The 16,645-nt window shown below is 44.7% G+C and overlaps 5 protein-coding genes across 11 annotated transcripts; 4 read left to right on the plus strand and 1 right to left on the minus strand.

The window, feature by feature from the left end:
- On the plus strand, positions 1–1,284 carry pigp (phosphatidylinositol glycan anchor biosynthesis, class P). The gene is made up of 4 exons (XM_003961286.3): positions 1–346; positions 527–599; positions 720–838; positions 960–1,284. Exons 1-4 carry the CDS (start codon positions 265–267, stop codon positions 1,073–1,075), a joined length of 390 nt encoding a protein of 129 aa, XP_003961335.1. The 5' UTR covers positions 1–264; the 3' UTR covers positions 1,076–1,284.
- A 153-nt stretch (positions 1,285–1,437) lies between these two features.
- Positions 1,438–3,525, plus strand: LOC101063491 (putative nuclease HARBI1). Of its 2 annotated transcripts, XM_029833002.1 has the most exons (3): positions 1,438–2,267; positions 2,413–3,329; positions 3,369–3,525. In XM_029833002.1, the coding sequence occupies exons 1-3, from the start codon at positions 1,583–1,585 to the stop codon at positions 3,423–3,425; spliced, it is 1,659 nt and encodes a 552-aa protein (XP_029688862.1). In that variant the 5' UTR covers positions 1,438–1,582; the 3' UTR covers positions 3,426–3,525. The 2 variants fall into 2 exon arrangements, with proteins under 2 accessions (XP_029688862.1, XP_003961463.2); XM_003961414.3 differs by having other exon boundaries at positions 2,413–3,525.
- A 60-nt stretch (positions 3,526–3,585) lies between these two features.
- LOC101063267 (protein tyrosine phosphatase receptor type H) lies at positions 3,586–9,854 on the minus strand. Of its 4 annotated transcripts, none has more exons than XM_029832935.1 (19): positions 9,571–9,854; positions 8,948–9,032; positions 8,522–8,785; positions 8,185–8,439; positions 7,505–7,759; positions 7,159–7,416; positions 6,818–7,075; positions 6,490–6,720; positions 6,128–6,352; positions 5,915–6,008; positions 5,796–5,846; positions 5,627–5,708; positions 5,445–5,535; positions 5,242–5,315; positions 4,880–5,014; positions 4,595–4,717; positions 4,355–4,515; positions 4,121–4,256; positions 3,586–3,842 (listed from the first exon to the last, which is right to left on the minus strand). In XM_029832935.1, the coding sequence occupies exons 1-19, from the start codon at positions 9,661–9,663 to the stop codon at positions 3,705–3,707; spliced, it is 3,009 nt and encodes a 1,002-aa protein (XP_029688795.1). In that variant the 5' UTR covers positions 9,664–9,854; the 3' UTR covers positions 3,586–3,704. The 4 variants fall into 4 exon arrangements, with proteins under 4 accessions (XP_029688795.1, XP_011601573.2, XP_011601579.2 ...); XM_011603271.2 differs by having other exon boundaries at positions 6,128–6,391; positions 9,571–9,853; XM_011603277.2 differs by having other exon boundaries at positions 6,128–6,391; positions 8,522–8,820; positions 9,571–9,853.
- Positions 9,855–10,757: 903 nt separating this feature from the next.
- Positions 10,758–12,552, plus strand: zgc:56095 (Ferritin, lower subunit-like). 2 transcript variants are annotated; one of them, XM_003961285.3, is made up of 5 exons: positions 10,758–10,908; positions 11,423–11,526; positions 11,598–11,744; positions 11,847–11,972; positions 12,070–12,552. In XM_003961285.3, exons 2-5 carry the CDS (start codon positions 11,425–11,427, stop codon positions 12,217–12,219), a joined length of 525 nt encoding a protein of 174 aa, XP_003961334.2. In that variant the 5' UTR covers positions 10,758–10,908; positions 11,423–11,424; the 3' UTR covers positions 12,220–12,552. The 2 variants fall into 2 exon arrangements, with proteins under 2 accessions (XP_003961334.2, XP_029705021.1); XM_029849161.1 differs by lacking the exon at positions 10,758–10,908 and adding an exon at positions 10,959–11,013.
- A 676-nt stretch (positions 12,553–13,228) lies between these two features.
- On the plus strand, positions 13,229–16,342 carry LOC101072091 (synaptotagmin-1-like). 2 transcript variants are annotated; one of them, XM_029841878.1, is made up of 9 exons: positions 13,229–13,423; positions 13,948–14,221; positions 14,732–14,907; positions 14,996–15,094; positions 15,168–15,335; positions 15,412–15,579; positions 15,721–15,838; positions 15,912–16,045; positions 16,133–16,342. In XM_029841878.1, exons 2-9 carry the CDS (start codon positions 14,020–14,022, stop codon positions 16,340–16,342), a joined length of 1,275 nt encoding a protein of 424 aa, XP_029697738.1. In that variant the 5' UTR covers positions 13,229–13,423; positions 13,948–14,019. The 2 variants fall into 2 exon arrangements, with proteins under 2 accessions (XP_029697738.1, XP_003961333.2); XM_003961284.2 differs by having other exon boundaries at positions 14,015–14,221.
- The last annotated feature ends 303 nt before the right edge of the window (positions 16,343–16,645 follow it).

Below are 16,645 nucleotides of genomic sequence, written 5' to 3' on the forward strand. Positions count from 1 at the left end.
GGAGCTATTATCATACCGGACACAATGTTGCGCAGCTAATCCATTACGATGTTTAGTAGTGCGACAACTACAAGCAGCTGTGGTTTAAAGCAGGGGGTATTGTACATTTTTAGGAGTTATATACTGGACAAATATGTCCGTTCTTGAGAAATAAAGTAATCTAATCACATATCCATATATAAAAGGGGACGATCTGAACGTTAACTATCCTGTTGCTAACTGCTCTAACATAGGTTCAAATATTGTAGTTTGGGTTGTCAGATCATGGTGGAAACTAGCCCCTCTCCTCTGCCCGAAAGGGCGATTTATGGCTTTGTTCTTTATCTTGGATCACAGTTTGGCTTCTGTAAGTATAATATTGTTTATCAGCTGTTACATTTTGAAGCTACATAGACCGTCATATAGGTTTAAAACAAATTATGCATAGAATCGTGCGTCGGTATGAAAAAACATGAATGAAATCTTTTTGATTTATTCTTGCATGTTTACACTGATGTAAGATTTTCCCTTTTTTTTTTTTTTGCAGTTTTATATTGTCTATGGGCATTCACACCAGAGGAGTGGCTTTATTCAGTTGGACTCACTTATTGGCCGCAAAAGTCAGTACACATTGTTATTAAAATTGCTAAATAAGTTGTTTTTGTGAATTGTTCATGAAACAGTGCATCTCAGGAAATGAACAGGTACTGCATATAAAGTTGTTTGATCTCTTTGTGTAGATATTGGGCACTAGCAGTGCCAGTCTATCTGCTGGTTGGTCTCACTATTTCTCTTTTGATGCTATTTGGAGTGAACATGAGCAATACAGCCCCACTTGACTCTGTGGACAACATCACGGGTGGGTCTGTTGCTAAGAAATCTGCCTTGATTGATCTGCCTTTGTCATAACAGCTTATAAGTCAAATATAAAGGAGATTTCCAGATTTTACAAGGTATTAAATGGCTCCTCTTTCTTACAGATACATATGCTCGAGGTCAAAGGACAAGTACTTGTGAAACAGGGGGAATACCAAGACTGAAAGACGTCTCCATCAGTGAGACCAACAAATTGTTCTTTATGTCTCCCAAACAATGACAAAGTGACTGTAGCTGCAGCCAAAGTGGAAAAACAAATAATAATTGTGGGGTCATTTTTTTTTACATTTGGCCTACCAAATAGAGTAATGTTTTATTTTTTCATGGACAAAGGACTATGAGGTTGAAGATGCACTAGATTATTATGGTTTTCTAATCCTTAAAATTTTAAATAAAACTATTTAATAAAATCATGATGCATTTGAAAAAGACAATGCTATTACATTTTACCATATGTGAATATAGATATCTGTTTCAGATGCAGTTAAATGGATGTCAAAAAGTATATAAATTCACAAAAGTTCTACACAAACTGGCATTTTACTTCTAGCATCAAGACTTAATCCAGTTGTAATCTCTGACTTTGACCGCTGGGTGGCGATAACGAGCCCTCTGCCCACCTGAGAAACCGTAAGAAGAAGACGACTCAAAAATAATGCATAGTTTGTGAGATGAGTGATTTGGATTGCTTTTTATTATAATTCAGCCGTATCGCAGTTATAAAATAATGGCGTTCGCTCTGCCGGTGTGGCTCGCAGTCCAGGAAGAGCTGCTCGAATCCGATGAAGAGGGCGGCGGAGCTCTGAGTTGTTTTGACGAGTTTGACGATGAAGCTTTGCAGGAGACTTTCCACCTGACCAAACCATGTCTGCATTTCATCAGAGACGCCGTCCTCGTCCGCATGAAGAAATGCACCCTCAAGAAATTCGCGCTGTCGTTGGACGTTATGCTCCCGCTGGCGCTGAACTATTACGCGCACGGCAGCATCTCCGGAGACACCCTGCAGAGAACAAGGCGATTCGAGACCGACTGCCCTGCAATCATAAGCGCCGTGTCCGGAGTCATCGCCGGGATGTCGGATCAGTTCATCTCGTTCCCGTTATTACAAGGCGCCAGAGCCAGCGTGGCCTCAAAGACAGAGAAAATCTGCGGGATCCCTAACGTGTTGGGCGTTCTCGCCCCAGCCCACTTTGAGGTCCAGGTCTCTCTAAAGGAAAAGGATGCGTTCAAGTCGTTCGTCAGCGCTTCGGGGTTCCCATCGGTCGTGAGTCAGCTCATATGTGACTTGGATGGCAACCTACTGAGTGTGGAAAAATGTTGTGTTGGGAGCACATCGGAGCAGGAGATGTGGGAGTCATCTTTCAAAGGACGAGAACTGGAGAAGGAGCTGCACGGACCATACTGGGTTATTGGTAAGTCTGTCTCGCCCTGAGTGCTGGGATGGATTGAATCAGGCTCTGTGACTCGGATTAGGTGGCAGTTCACAATGAATAAATAGATTAAATTAAATATATACTAAGATGCTATGTATTTTTGTGATTTTTGTCTTCCTTGTAGGTGGAAATGGGTACCACTTGAGCAAACATGTTTTGACTCCCGTACAAGACCCTTCAAATGAAAAGGACATACGTTACAATGAGGCTCATGCGAAACTCTACAGTGTCATGCAAACAACACTCGGCCATATAAAGACACGTTTTAGGTGTCTGGTCAACCTTGGTTTTGCACAAAAAGGGTCTTTGGACAAAAAGTCTAACATTATCAAGGCTTGCTGTGTCCTCCACAACATTGCTAAGAAGTTCTCGGTCCCTCTGCCTCCTTCAGTTGTGAAAACTGAGCACGGGCAGCCAGACATGGAGTATACAGTGCCCACGAAGATCAACCCTGAGGCATTAAAAGCCAGAGAGGAACTGATTAACAGGAAATTTTCTGTTGGGTTTGGCATCGAGCACCCACAGAGTAGAAACAGTCCAGTGTCCAGCTTGGATGACGCACAGACTAAAGACATCCCTGTCTCCAGTGTGGAGGACACACAGACTAAAGACATCCCTGTCTCCAGTGTGGAGGACACACAGACTAAAGACATCCCTGTCTCCAGTGTGGAGGACACACAGACTAAAGACATCCCTGTCTCCAGTGTGGAGGACGCACAGACTAAAGACATCCCTGTCTCCAGCATGGAGGACGCACAGACAAAAGACATCCCTGTCTCCAGCATGGAGGACCCACAGAATAAAGACATCCCTGTCTCCAGGATGGAGGACGCACAGAATAAAGACATCCCTGTCTCCAGCATGGAGGACGCACAGACAAAAGACATCCCTGTCTCCAGCATGGAGGACCCACAGAATAAAGACATCCCTGTCTCCAGCATGGAGGACCCACAGAATAAAGACATCCCTGTCTCCAGGATGGAGGACGCACAGACTAAAGACGTCCCTGTCTCCAGGATGGAGGACGCACAGACTAAAGACATCCCTGTCTCCAGCATGGAGGACCCACAGACTAAAGACATCCCTGTCTCCAGTGTGGAGGACGCACAGACTAAAGACACGCCTAAAGACTTGTGACACATGCACACTGATTAAATTAGGACGTTGCTGACCTGTCGGCTTTTACGTTTTTGTTTACCCATTCTTTTTAAAAATAAATAACATTTTATTTCTTGTACATGGAGATCTTATTTTCCTATTACCAAAAAGATGATAGCAGACATTAAAACACAAAATGCACGCAAATAATCAGCTGTTCATATATTCTATACAATACAAAATAACAGTGCATTTACATCAATTTTAGAGTTCATTTTCCATCAGGTGCAAGTCATTACAGGACTGAAATTCTTGGCATTATGCATTTGAATGAAGCTCTTTCAGAGCAGTGGCATTGACATATATAATATCTGCATTAGCATACATGCTTTCTTCAGTCTTCTTATCGCTCGGCAGACAGTCCATGATGCACTGGTGCAGAAAAATATACTGGGACTAAAAAGAAAAAGAAAGTTTAGTGAGGTTTCCTCTCTCTAAGTGGGGCCGCCAGGTTAAAGTTTACGAAACATTAAATTACACCATTTAAATGTCCACAGGTCTGAGGTATAATGCAAATTAAGTGTTAGTATTATGAACTTAAATAAATTTGTAAGTGACACGAAACCATGCTTCAAAAATGAGCTTTTAAGGATTAACTGTTAGTATTTACACCTTGGGCTTTGTGCTATTTAGGCAGATGTGTGAAAGTGAAAACTCTAGGTAATTAGGTTTACCTCCGTCTGAACCATGTTTGATCGATGCAGTCTCATCCTGTGCACAAAGTCATTAATTCCTACTGCTTTTTGGTTCTGGAGCTGTTGAAGAAGCACATCCAGGGCGATGATAGTGCCGGTCCTCCCTACTCCGGCGCTGGGATGCAGGACAAGGCAAAAGTCTGGTTAGTGTGCAGGTCATCATCAGCTGTGTCTAAAGGTAAGCGTGGAGTCTGGATCCAGCTGATGGTCTACCTGCAGTGAACCACAGTTGGCGCTGATGACGCTTGTCTCTCTATGTGCTGTCTCACCAGTCCTCTGAACTGGATCAGAATCTCTGTGTTCAGGGGGACTCCGTGGTCAGGCCAGACTGTGAAGTGAAAATGCTTGACTCTGCACTCCTCACAGGTGTCTCTCTGTGAACACACAGTCATTAAACTTGTTTTGCTATCATGTTTTGTCTGTGTCTTAGGGCATTAAAACGAGCCGTCCTACATGTTTCACTGTGAATTCTCTCAGAGTCCAGTTGGACTCCTCCTGCTCAGATGTTGTGGTGACCAGCAGCTCTCCATACAGGCATGGCTTACTGAACGGAGGCCAGTATTCTTCACATTTAGCCTAGAAAAAGAGAACATGATAGATTAGATGGCCCGGCACTCCTGTTCCTGCCCTGGCTTTATTGGCATTTTAACAACTTAACAACTGTGGCTGCAATATAGATTAATGATAGCTGATGAGGAAACTGCATTGTGCAATCGTGAATATTGCAGGTGGACTCACCCGCCCTTTTTCAGTGCAGTTGGTTACCATGACGATGCCATTCACTCTTTGTTCCCACACCATTTGCCAGAAATCATTGAGAGTAGATGACAGAGGACCCTGAGTAGCAATGTACTCTCTTTTGCTGTTGTAGCCCTGGAAGCAGGTGAAAGAATGGATAGGTATTAATTTGGTGAGTAAATCACCTAAAGTATGTCACAAAATGGTTATTTGGAATGGAATTTACACAGGAATTTGACATTTCGAAGGCAGATTGACGTCTATGTACAAAGCACTTAGGGCTCAGCACCTCAGATAGTGAGGGATTCCAGCCTTCCTTTTTTATGGTTTTACATTCAAGTTTCTTGATTATTAATACCTACTGGCATGTAACTTGCATTGATGTAGTCTGAGGCAGTGGGACTTGATTTTGACAGCTTTACCCGACACCAATCGTCTAAGAGGAGGGGGGAAAAAACACGGGATGAAAAGAAGTGGACCAGGGCAGCCGTAGGCTGGAACCATCACTCGATCTGTGCATCATTGTCTGGGTCTGTGGAACTCCTGGCAGAGGCCGGGGGCTTACATGGCAGTATATTGACGAAACGGTTCTTGGATTTGTTCTCAGGTAAAAGAGCGACCTTTTGCGTCTGATCTCTGCCGACTGGGCTGAGATTCTGCAGGACAGGTTGAAGAACAAGGTGATGAAAACAGGACTTTTAGGGCAGTTAGAGAGGGAAAACAAACAGCAACTTTGTTCCTCTGCACCTCATATTCCTCGCTGAAACCCATGTACTCGTTCTCACTCAGTCTGTGGAAGTGGGTGGCGAACTTCACAGCAGAAATAGCCCTGAAACACACAAAAGGGCTCAACTCGTGATGCATCAGAGAGGATGTGACACTGCGTTGTTAACAAGATACATAAGAATGGACTCACTTCGGCTTTTTATTCAACTGTTCGGCGGCACCGCTGTAGAACCTTCTCCTGCTGTGGAAAAGAACAAACCACATGAGCACACTTGTGGAGGGTACGTCAGCCACAGAGGCAGAACCAACCTGATAATATCGGGTCTCTTGTAATACACAAAGGCAGCGATGCAGAGCAGGACACCAACGATGAGCACAGCGATCACCGAGCCTGCGATGACCCCTGCCAGATGGAATCAAATACACAACAAGCGTCAGTCTTCACATCACACCTGCCTTTCAGTCAGTCCAGACGAACACTGTCTGACTGCGTGAAGCAGACTAAGCTATAGCGTGACTCGCCTCGTGGATCGGTGTGACATAGGAACACGAATGGTTCCGGACGTCTCACGGCGCCAGAAAGAGCAGCTAAAGACACCTGGTATGCTGTGGCAGGTTGGAAGCCAGATACCGTGACATGCTGCTCCCCCTGTTCACCCGTCCAGAGGGTCCGCCCCGACACGTTCACCTCCACGGCGGTCCACACGCCGGGAGGCTTATTCCACACAATCTGGACAGAGTAGCCACCTCCCCAGTGTTCACAGTGCCCGCTTAAAACTGGAGGAACTTCAAACCACGAGACCATTTACAGCCCAGTCACAGACAGTAATCATCATCAATCATTTATTTTTTAAATGTGAAAATGGGGAAAGATTTTTACTCACTGATTGTCAGGTTATGGGTACACTGGTGAAAGAAGTAAGAGTTTTTCTCATACATCAGAGTGATTCTGTAGGTGGCACCAGGGTAAAGGCCAGTAAATGACACGTTACTTCCTCCAGGGCTGACATGAGTTTCTGATTTATTAGCCGCTGTTGCATTTGAAAACAAGCCTCCAACCTCTCCCTGGATGGAGGAGTCGGTAACATGCCAGTTCACCACGGAACAGTCGATGGCTGCAGAAAGTGAGGAAATAACAGCAGCCAAGGTTTTATTTTACTGGTCTGGGTGTGTTACCAGAGCAGATTTAAACAGGGAGGAGTGCTTCCTTACCTGTTACAGTGAAGTCTTCGTAGGCTTTGCTGTGGAGCTCAAAGAACTTTGTGACCACACTGAACGTGTATTCTGTTCCAGGCTGGAGAGATGACAGCGTGCAACTCAAAACATTGTTCGTAGTAGGTTTTAATATGATATTTTTCCCATTAAAGTGGAGGATGTAGATCCATTTTTTCCCCACATCCACGTTCCACTCCAGGGTGACACTGCTCACTGTGCGCTCAGTCACCCTGACTGCAGCCAACGTTAAAGGAACTGATGAAGGAAGAGAATCTCTTTATCTGTAACTGCTTAAGCTCTTTGTCTGATAGGTCAACATAAGGTGGACGATAACTCACCTGTGGCTGCAGTGAGCTCAGTTCCACTGCTCTGGATATTTTCGAACACAGCAAAGACGCTGAAACTGTATTTGGTTCCGTTTGTGAGTCTGGAGACCACGTGTGTCACTTGTTCCTGGCTCACAGAAGCAGAAACATTGATCTGCTCTCTGCTGAACACCAGTCTGTAGTCCAGGACGCCATCCACCTTTTCCCACTGCAGAGTTATACTACTCTCATTTTGGGAAATTGATTTGAACCAGTTGGAGTTACGGGGCGCTAAAACAACATGAAAATCTGTTTATTTTGGCCGATGTTGCGAAAGAGCTGCACCCTGGTGCTCTTTAAAAGACAATTATGAAATTACCTGTGGCTGCGGAGAAGCTGATCCCACTGCTCCTGACATTTTCAAACACAGTGAAGAGTCTGAAGCTGTATCTGGTCGCACTGGTCAGACCATTGATGTCTGTTATCACTTTCTCCTCATCTGACGCAGAAACAGTGACGTTTGTTTCATTGTAGACGAGGATGTAGCTGCAGAGGTCGTTCACTTTCCTCCACTGCAGAGTGATGCTGGTCTCATTCTGGTTGATGTGCTGGACGTCTTCAACATTTGGCGGAGCTGCAGCAGGTTGGACAGTTGTGAGAAAAGACCGTTTTGATTTAAGATCAGATGTCACTAAGAGCGAAGAAATCGGTATAAAACAATTGCAAGAAAATCTAAAAGTTGTTTTCCTAATGAACTTCTGGGACAACCGTTTCAAAAAAGAAAACACAATTATAATGTCAGCATTGGTTTGGCTCACCAACAATACACACACACACACTTCAACTAAACCCACACTCTCTCAGGTGTGTGCATACACACGCATGGGAGCAGTAAAAACATAGGAAAGATGCGTTTCACCATCTTAACAGAGTGTGATCCATCTATTTCAGGAGTGTTGCACTTTTGTGTTCGAACATTGGGTTGAACACTTTGGTTTCTCTGGTTATCGCACAGCTTTTTTTTTCTTGTACATTTATAGCAGGAACAACACATCTCACCCGTGGCTGCAGAGAAGCTGATCCCACTGCTCGTGACATTTTCAAACACAGCAAAGAGTCTGAAGCTGTATCTGGTCGCACTGGTCAGACCATCGATTTCTTTTATCACTTTCTCCTCGTCTGACGCAGAAACAGTGACGTTTGTTTCATTGTAGACGAGGATGTAGCTGCAGATGTTGCTCACTTTCCTCCACTGCAGAGTGATGCTGGTCTCATTCTGTGTAACTGCCTTCAGCTCCTCTGGATTAAGGGGCCCTACAATTCAAAACAATAACCAACAGATCAGAGCTTTGTGGTGACAAAGAGGAAATCTTGAAAGTGATCCAGTCCTGCTTACTTGTGACAGCTTTAACTGTGTATCCAGTGCTTTTGGACTCTTCACGCACGGTGATGATGGTGAAATTGTATTTTGTGCCAGGAGTAAGGCCAGATATCTCATGAGTGATCGATGCCCCCTCAGTGCAGTTGACATTGACTTCTTTACTACTGTTGTGGAAGTAGCGCACGATGTATGTGGAGATGTTCTGAACCTTTTCCCACATCAGAGTTATGCTGACATCCGTTTGAGCCGAAATCTGCACGTTCTTAACATTTTCAAGACCTGAGTAGACAAAATGACGGGGTTGCCACCCAGTTCTGAGAGGAAGACTCGACCAATGAAAATTCAAAGTACACTTTGATGAGCAAGAAATAGTCAGAATAGATACGCCTAAATTAAATGTAAAGTATGTGAACTGTGGTAGCATTAGGCATCCATACTCACTTAATTTCGTGGTCAAATAGGTTGTCAGCTGCGTGGTTGGCGACACTGCGGTTGGTGATGTTTCACTGCTACAATCACTGAAATCCTAAAACCATATAAAAATGATTGCCAAAGAGATTATCTCATCCTGTAAAGTTCCATCTGACAGTGCAAAATTCTAAGCCATTTAAAATAACTGCAAAAGCTACGACTGTAATGTAGCAGAAAGCAACACGGCGCGCACGCTGTCATCTGTGCGGGACATCTAAGATGTAATTTATCTCTTATCAACAATTTACAAGTCAGAATCCTAAGTTATTTTTGCTTGTGTCCCTTGATGTTAATGTGCAATGTACAAAGAATGCAACGTGTAACAAATGCTCAAGGTACAGCTCTCTTGGTGGTTTTCGTTGTTACTTAATTTTCCCTTTAGAGAGAAAAAGAGGAAGTGAGAAGAGACAGATTCTGTCAAAAGTAAATGTCTATCCTTTTCAAAACTCCATTTTCTTTGGTGCAGGGGGTTGCACAAGTTCTTATGGTTTCAGAACATACCTGTTAGTGAAACACCGACAGGCTTTCAGTCATAACTGTGGCTTTAGGTTAATACTAAACATTTTTGGTAAAAGTAGAAAAGCAAAACTTACCCACTTCAGCATAATCAAGACGAGCAGCATCAAGCAATTTGATCGGGTTTCGAAACAGAGTAGCTTCATTTGAATTTGCTCAAGTCCAAACATTTACCAACATGAAGGTGCTACAGTTACCAACTTCACTTAATCTGGCAAAAAAAGAGTCTTGCAAAGGCTGAAACAGCCCAATATTCAATATCCTCGCTATACCCAAGTTGTTGACTTTTAATCCTTAACTGTGTCCTCCTCCTCTAACCTCTGGTGCCCTCTAATATCGGTAAGTGAACAGCTGCTTCTCCTACAAAGGTTTATACAACCACAGTGACCTATGCTCCGCCTGTTACTTCCTTATTATCGTCACTGTGGCTCTTTTGCACTGCGTTGTATTGGTGATCTGGACACTTATCACCATTGTCTGTCACTGGTAATTACATGTATGTGAGAGCAAATACAACATGAGTTACTAGTTGGTTTATAGTCGGCACATTGGCTTTGTTCAAAATGCATTTATTGAAATGATATTGCCTGCAGAGGTTCCTCCAGATTCCTCAAATGGAGGCACACTTTTTAAATACATGGCAACATCCAGTAAAGATCCATCCATCCATCCATCCTCTACCGCTTATCCGGGGTCGGGTCGCGGGGGCAGCAGCCTAAGGAGAGAAGCCCAGACTTCCCTCTCCCCAGCTATCCAGTAAAGATGCTGCTTTAAAAGAAAACATTATGCGGTCTTGCCGAGAATCAGATAAGAAATATGAAAGAGAAGTGACATTGCTCGACTTTCCTTTTCCCCATATCATTAACTTTTATGACATGTTATCAAAACCCTCCCAATACTGAACATAACTTTATCTTTTTGAGCCAGAAAACTTTAGCGTAGTAAGTGTGCATAGATGCATGCATAAGAAAAATTGATTCACAATCCCATTTGCCGTAACACACCTGTACAATTACAGAAAACCTCACCCTGCAGGCAAAAACCTTTATTAGTGAATACTGATATACTGAGGGGTACACCTGTGTACATCTGTGTATAAAGCCTTAAGGAAATGGGCCATTTCTGATATATATGTTATATATATATATATATGAAACAGATAAGACAACATGCATCATGAGACAGTTGCCCTAAAGTTTGCATAGTATACTCAGGTGATATTCGGTGGGTTGTACGCCGACATTTACTGAAGTGCCCCCCGCCCTCCACACACTAGGTGGCAGTCTCCCATTCAGAGAGCACTCGGCAGCTAGCTGGCTAACATTAGCTGGAGGAGGAGTTTGTTTGGTCTGCTAACAAAGATAAAGCTTTCTGCAGCGCTGATAAAGTGGTGCGACGTTGCATTCACAGACCAAGTAAGTAACAAACGAAAATGGTTTAATGTAAAAATGCTTGTTTCCTGCGCGCACGCTTGTATTAGATGATACGAAGATTCAAATTGGGAAGCATCTGTTGTTGTGGTGAGATAGTCGGCCACGTCTGGTTTGTCATACTTTAGCAAACTGACCACAACATGGTTCATTTGTAAATTCTACCAACCTAAATCGAAAGCATGTCTTATTTAGACTGTAACCGCAGAAAAAAGCTGCCAACTGTGGATCACTGTACGCCTGTAACGTCAAAAGGCTCCAATCCACTTTTATCTCGGTTTATTTCGGAACTTTTGGTGACAACAGCTATTGGCTAATCTCACTGAGGTCGTTTAACACACAAAAAATGACTTGCAAACGAGTGTGAGCTGGTGATTGAGTAACTTTAAAGGGACAGACGCGTTTGTTGGCCTTGTTAGCTTGCGTGGTGGAATGTTTTGAGTGACTGAATGCTTTTTTTTAATTTGTATGAAACTAACAACATATATCTGCACTGTAGAAATGCAGGGCGGCGTAAAACAAAACCTCCATGCAGAGACAGAGGCTGACATCAACAAACTCTCCAACATCTTTCTCAATGCCTCTTACACCTACCTTGCTCTGGTAAGACTGGCCAGCTTCCTCGATTTTCCTAAAACGAACTGAATAATTTTGCATTTCTTTGGTTTCTCCAGGGGATGTATTTTGACAGGGACGACGTCGCCTTGCCAAACTTCTCCAGGTTTTTCTTGGAGCGATCAGTTAAAGAGAGAGACCAGGCCGAGAAGCTGCTGGAATATCAGAACATGAGAGGAGGGAGAGTTTTGCTCCAGACTATCGCGGTAAATGTGCAGTTTGTCTTAAATTTATTTGAGAAGCAGGCGTGGAAGCATCTCTATGCAATTAAAGGTGAAATTTCCACCCATGTACATACACTTTACTAGAAACCAAGTCGAGAGGATTGGAGAGGTGGTCTGGATGCAATGACCTTTTCTCTGGACTACCAGAAGACCCTAAACACGTGCATCCTTGATGTGCACCGCAGGGCTAACGGCCACACCGATCCACATGTAAGTCTGCACTTGACCTCTGCCCCCCTCCCCCCCAGCCTGTATACAGGTCCATTTCTCTCCGGGATTAACAAAGCTGTCTTCATTTCTCTTCTAGTTCTGTGACTTCCTCGAGCAGCACTTTATCGCCGACAGCCATGACACCATCAAAAAGCTGGGAGATTATCAGGGAAGCTTAACCCGCATGATTGCATCGGAGCCACACGGTGCTATGGGAGAGTACCTCTTTGATAAACACACTTTGTAAAAGGTCACAGCAGTTCATAAGCTCCAAATCTCAAAAGAAACGTAAACTCCTGAGGGCAAAGGTCCCTCACAGTGCATTTATTCCGTTAAGAAATTGCTATTTTTCTAGCAGGCAGAATGACAAAACACCTCAGTTTATATAAGAGACAAATGGTCAAAACAATGGTGCTGAATACTCATTTCCTACCATGTTACAATAAACCACTTTGACATGATGACACGCATTCCAGTCGTCTGAGGATTTGACACTTTGCTTAATATTTTTGGACAAAATGATTTGTGTCAAGAGATCACAATTTCAATTATCTATGAATAAAGGATGTTAAGAATTTTATTTTTTTGTGTGTGTGTATTTATTTTTGCCAGACACCTGTCATGTGGACTTGCATGCTTTGCTCTTAGTGACATCCGATCTTGAAACCTTTGTGACAATGCAGGCTACTCTTTGAGGTGAAGGTGCATGTGACAGTCCCTCACAGTCCAGCCAGATGTTGCGGTTAGAACTAGAGGCGTGATCCTTTGTCGCCATTTGCTCACAATTAGCCTAGACTGAAGTAAGCTTGGAGCCTCCGAGCTCTCCAGATGCAGCCGTGCCGACATGTAGTAGATGCCCGAGGATTACGCAATGCAGGGCTAAATACGGCTGTGTTTGGTTTGGTCAAAAGCAAAGCCGCAGGATATCTACGGTACTCAGTGAAAGTTGGCAGATTGACTGTAATGATGGAGATTACTGAGGGGAGGGAGCACCACAATCTCTATCATGGATAAACAACCGCCACCACGGTCATCGCACTAATGAACCTGTTTACCCACCCCGACAGGGTTCATTAGCTGAAAACCCCCATTTGACAGCTTGACATGTACCGGTACGCTAACAACAGGCGGGTGCTGCTTTTTATGCATCTTAAGTCAAAGATGTGACGCAACAGATGTGTTTTCTGCACTCTAGTGACAGTTGTGTGTGTGTGTGTGTGTGTGTGTGTGTGTCGGGGGGGATTAAATGACAACACTGCTCTAGTGATTTGCCAGCACTTCACATTTGGTGGAGAGGGTTGTGGGGAGGATGCCAGTCGGAGGCATCAGTGCACACGGGGAAGGATGGGTTTGTGAGGGCTCCACGAGACCCAAGAGGACACCAGAGGGACCACTGCAGGAACAGCAGGTTTCTGCCAAAGCACCTGGCATTTAGAGGAAGGTCTCCAAAGGTAGGTCGTATTACTTAAATTCTAATCATCAATTTTAGCTTTGCATGGATTTCAGTCAAGCAGCGATGTGCCACTAACATAAGAGGAACGCTCAACTGTCACAGTTTAAAAGTGAATTTATCCTCTGCTCCTCGCGTGAAAAACGTGTATTTGTACAAATGTGATTTTTAATGCCCATCACATTTATTCAGCCCTGGTAAAAAATATTGTGGCAGAAAAATACCTTAAACAGTCACCATTCCAGCCTTTGCTGACCCTCTGGGTGTAAAATATGACGGCGGAGATGAACTCAACGTTTTAAAGCTTCGCCTGTCTGGGATTTTGGATTAATATTGAAGCACAAGAGTTTAATCCAGTTACACACAGGCAGTGACAGGAGGGGAGAAAGGATGGGCGGAATAGATAGACGGCGTTGGTAGCGGGGCGGGGAGATGACAGAGAGAACAAGAGTAACAGAGGGATTAGGGTCAGCCATGTTGAGCATCTGGCTTAGGGATGTCCTGTGCTCGCCAATTGTGCTGCAGAAACAGAGATTACCAGCGTCGCTGCTGGAGACGGCGCATAACCACGGCGCTCCTCGTCTTTCAACAGCTGACATGAGGCTGCCCAGCGCTGGGGTCCGGGGCCGGAGGGCCGCAGAGCCGTCCAAACCTGAACCAGAGGAGGACACAGAGCCCGTGCATCATGAGCACCCCCACACGGAGCTCAACGAGCACTCCCATTCAGAACATCACCCCAGCCACCACGACTACAACAACATGAAGGAGAAATTCATGAATGAACTCGATCATCTGCACAGTAAGACCTTTCGGACACCATCACTGCTGTTCTTTGTGCTTTTCAGATATGTTTCTCAGGTAAAAGTTGGATTTTAGTGGAATACAAGCTCAGTTTCTGGTGAAGGACGGTGGAGAATCATCAGCTAAGAACTGCTGGGGTGCTTTGAGTGAGAAATGCTATAATGAAGCATGTTTACACGAGGCACTCCCTTCTGGGAGGGTGTTATCAGATCACGGTGCGTAAGTGCTCAACAAAACCCTCCCTAAAGACATGATCCAAACAACAGCAAAGCAGAAGTGTCGTGTCATGTGAGGCGCATTATCAGCATCAGTTTCTGTAGCAACACAAAACAGCAGCTGAAGTTTTTGAATATCGCGGGAACTCAGTTTTCTTTGTTATCTCAAAATGTGAAAGTTGAACTTGAGCTGAAGGATCAACAAGAGAGAAGATGTTGAAAAGCTCCCGTGGATGCATAAAGATGCTGAACGCTAAGACGGACGGCTCGATTCACCTGCTTTTATTCTGCAGTCCCCATGTGGGCGGTCGGGGCCATCGTTGTGGTCGTTCTGGTTCTGGTGGCGTGCTTGATTTTCTGCGCTTTCAAAAAATGCTTTGGGAAGAAGAAGAAGCCCAAGACAGTGAGGGAGCGGAAGGTCGGCCGTCGCAGGAAGGAAAAGGAAGGCGAGGGAGAGAGCGGAGAGAAGGTGTGTGACTCCATTTTTGACCCGTTTAAGCGGTGGTCCTCATTTAGTCCGGGTCCTCTTTATGGCATCATGGTGTTTCATGTTCCAGGATGGGGAGGTGAAGAAGGAAGGTGCTGAAGAGGAGAAAGAACAGGAGAAGCTGGGTAAACTGGAGTACTCGCTGGACTATAACTTCACAGAAGCTCAGGTGAGGGCGCAGATCATTTTAACAACAACACATCCACAGCCATGAAAATAATGAAAGGTTCTGTCTCCTGAAGCTCATCGTGGGGATCCTCCAGGCTCAGGACCTGGCTGCTATGGACATGGGGGGGACCTCTGACCCCTACGTCAAGGTCTTTCTGTTGCCAGACAAAAAGAAGAAGTATGAGACGAAAGTACAACGCAAGAATCTATGTCCCGTGTTCAACGAGACTTTCATCTTCAAGGTACCACGAGCTGGTACCACGGTTGTTGCCGCGCCACCTTTCCAGCCTGAAACGCAGATCTAACGTGTCTCTCCAGATCCCGTATGCAGAGCTGGGTGGAAAGACGTTGGTGCTGCAGGTTTTTGACTTTGACCGTTTCTCCAAACACGACATGATCGGCGAGATAAAGATCCCCATGAACAGCGTGGACCTGGGCCAACCGATGCAGCAGTGGAGGGACCTGGAGAGCGGAGAGAAGGAAGAGGTACTTCATCGTACTTGATTTGATTCAACTTACTGCAAGTCCGGGTCAAAGGGAAGATCAAGCATGTTGTTCTCGTTTATAGAAACAGTGCAACAGGAAGCAAAGTGTTAATCCCCTTTTAATGCTTTTCTTTAATTTTAGCAGGAAAAACTGGGGGACATTTGCATTTCACTGCGATACGTACCCACTGCCGGAAAACTGACTGTGAACATCATGGAGGCAAAGAACCTGAAGAAAATGGACGTTGGAGGCTTATCAGGTAATGAATCCACCACTTTCTGAAGATACTGCCTTTAATCCTTGAATCTTAACTCCTCTTTTTCCTCCATAAGATCCCTACGTGAAGATCGTTCTACAGCAAAATGGGAAACGGATTAAAAAGAAGAAGACGACCGTCAAGAAAAACACCCTCAATCCTTACTTTAATGAGAGTTTCAGCTTTGAGGTTCCCTTTGCGCAGATACAGGTAGCGTTGGCACATTCACGTGGACTCTCAATCTGAAATAACGGAAGAGTTGATGTGACCCTGATGCCTCTTTTTATTTACACACAGAAAGTGCAGGTTGTCATCACGGTGTTCGACTACGACAAGCTGGGCAGCAACGACCCCATAGGAAAGACCTTCATGGGTTATGGAGCCACAGGAGTTGGGCTGCGCCACTGGTCGGATATGCTGGCTAACCCCAGGCGCCCGGTAGCCCAGTGGCACACCCTGCTGCCGGAGGAGGAGGTGGACGCGGCGCTCAAAGCAAAGCCTCGCTAGATTTGCACCTTGTTTGTTGAGCAAATACAGATGATGCTGGATGTTACATAGTGTTGATCCCGGTGTTTCTCAGCCTCAGTGTTTGGTTTGTGATGTTTTATCATATGCATTAGTGGACATCTGTGTGTGTGTGTGTGTGTGTGTGTGTGTGTCTGGGTGGGGGGGGGGGGGGGGGGGGGGGGTATTTTTGATAGCTTTCATTAAGAGTTTGCTCTCCTTATTTATCAACATGTTCTTATATATTTGAAAAACTGTAAATGTAGACTTTTTTGTGTGTTTCAGTTTGTGCTCAAAGAAATAGTA

The sequence above is a fragment of the Takifugu rubripes genome, chromosome 1, assembly GCF_901000725.2.
Source record: "Takifugu rubripes chromosome 1, fTakRub1.2, whole genome shotgun sequence".
NCBI lineage: Eukaryota > Metazoa > Chordata > Actinopteri > Tetraodontiformes > Tetraodontidae > Takifugu > Takifugu rubripes.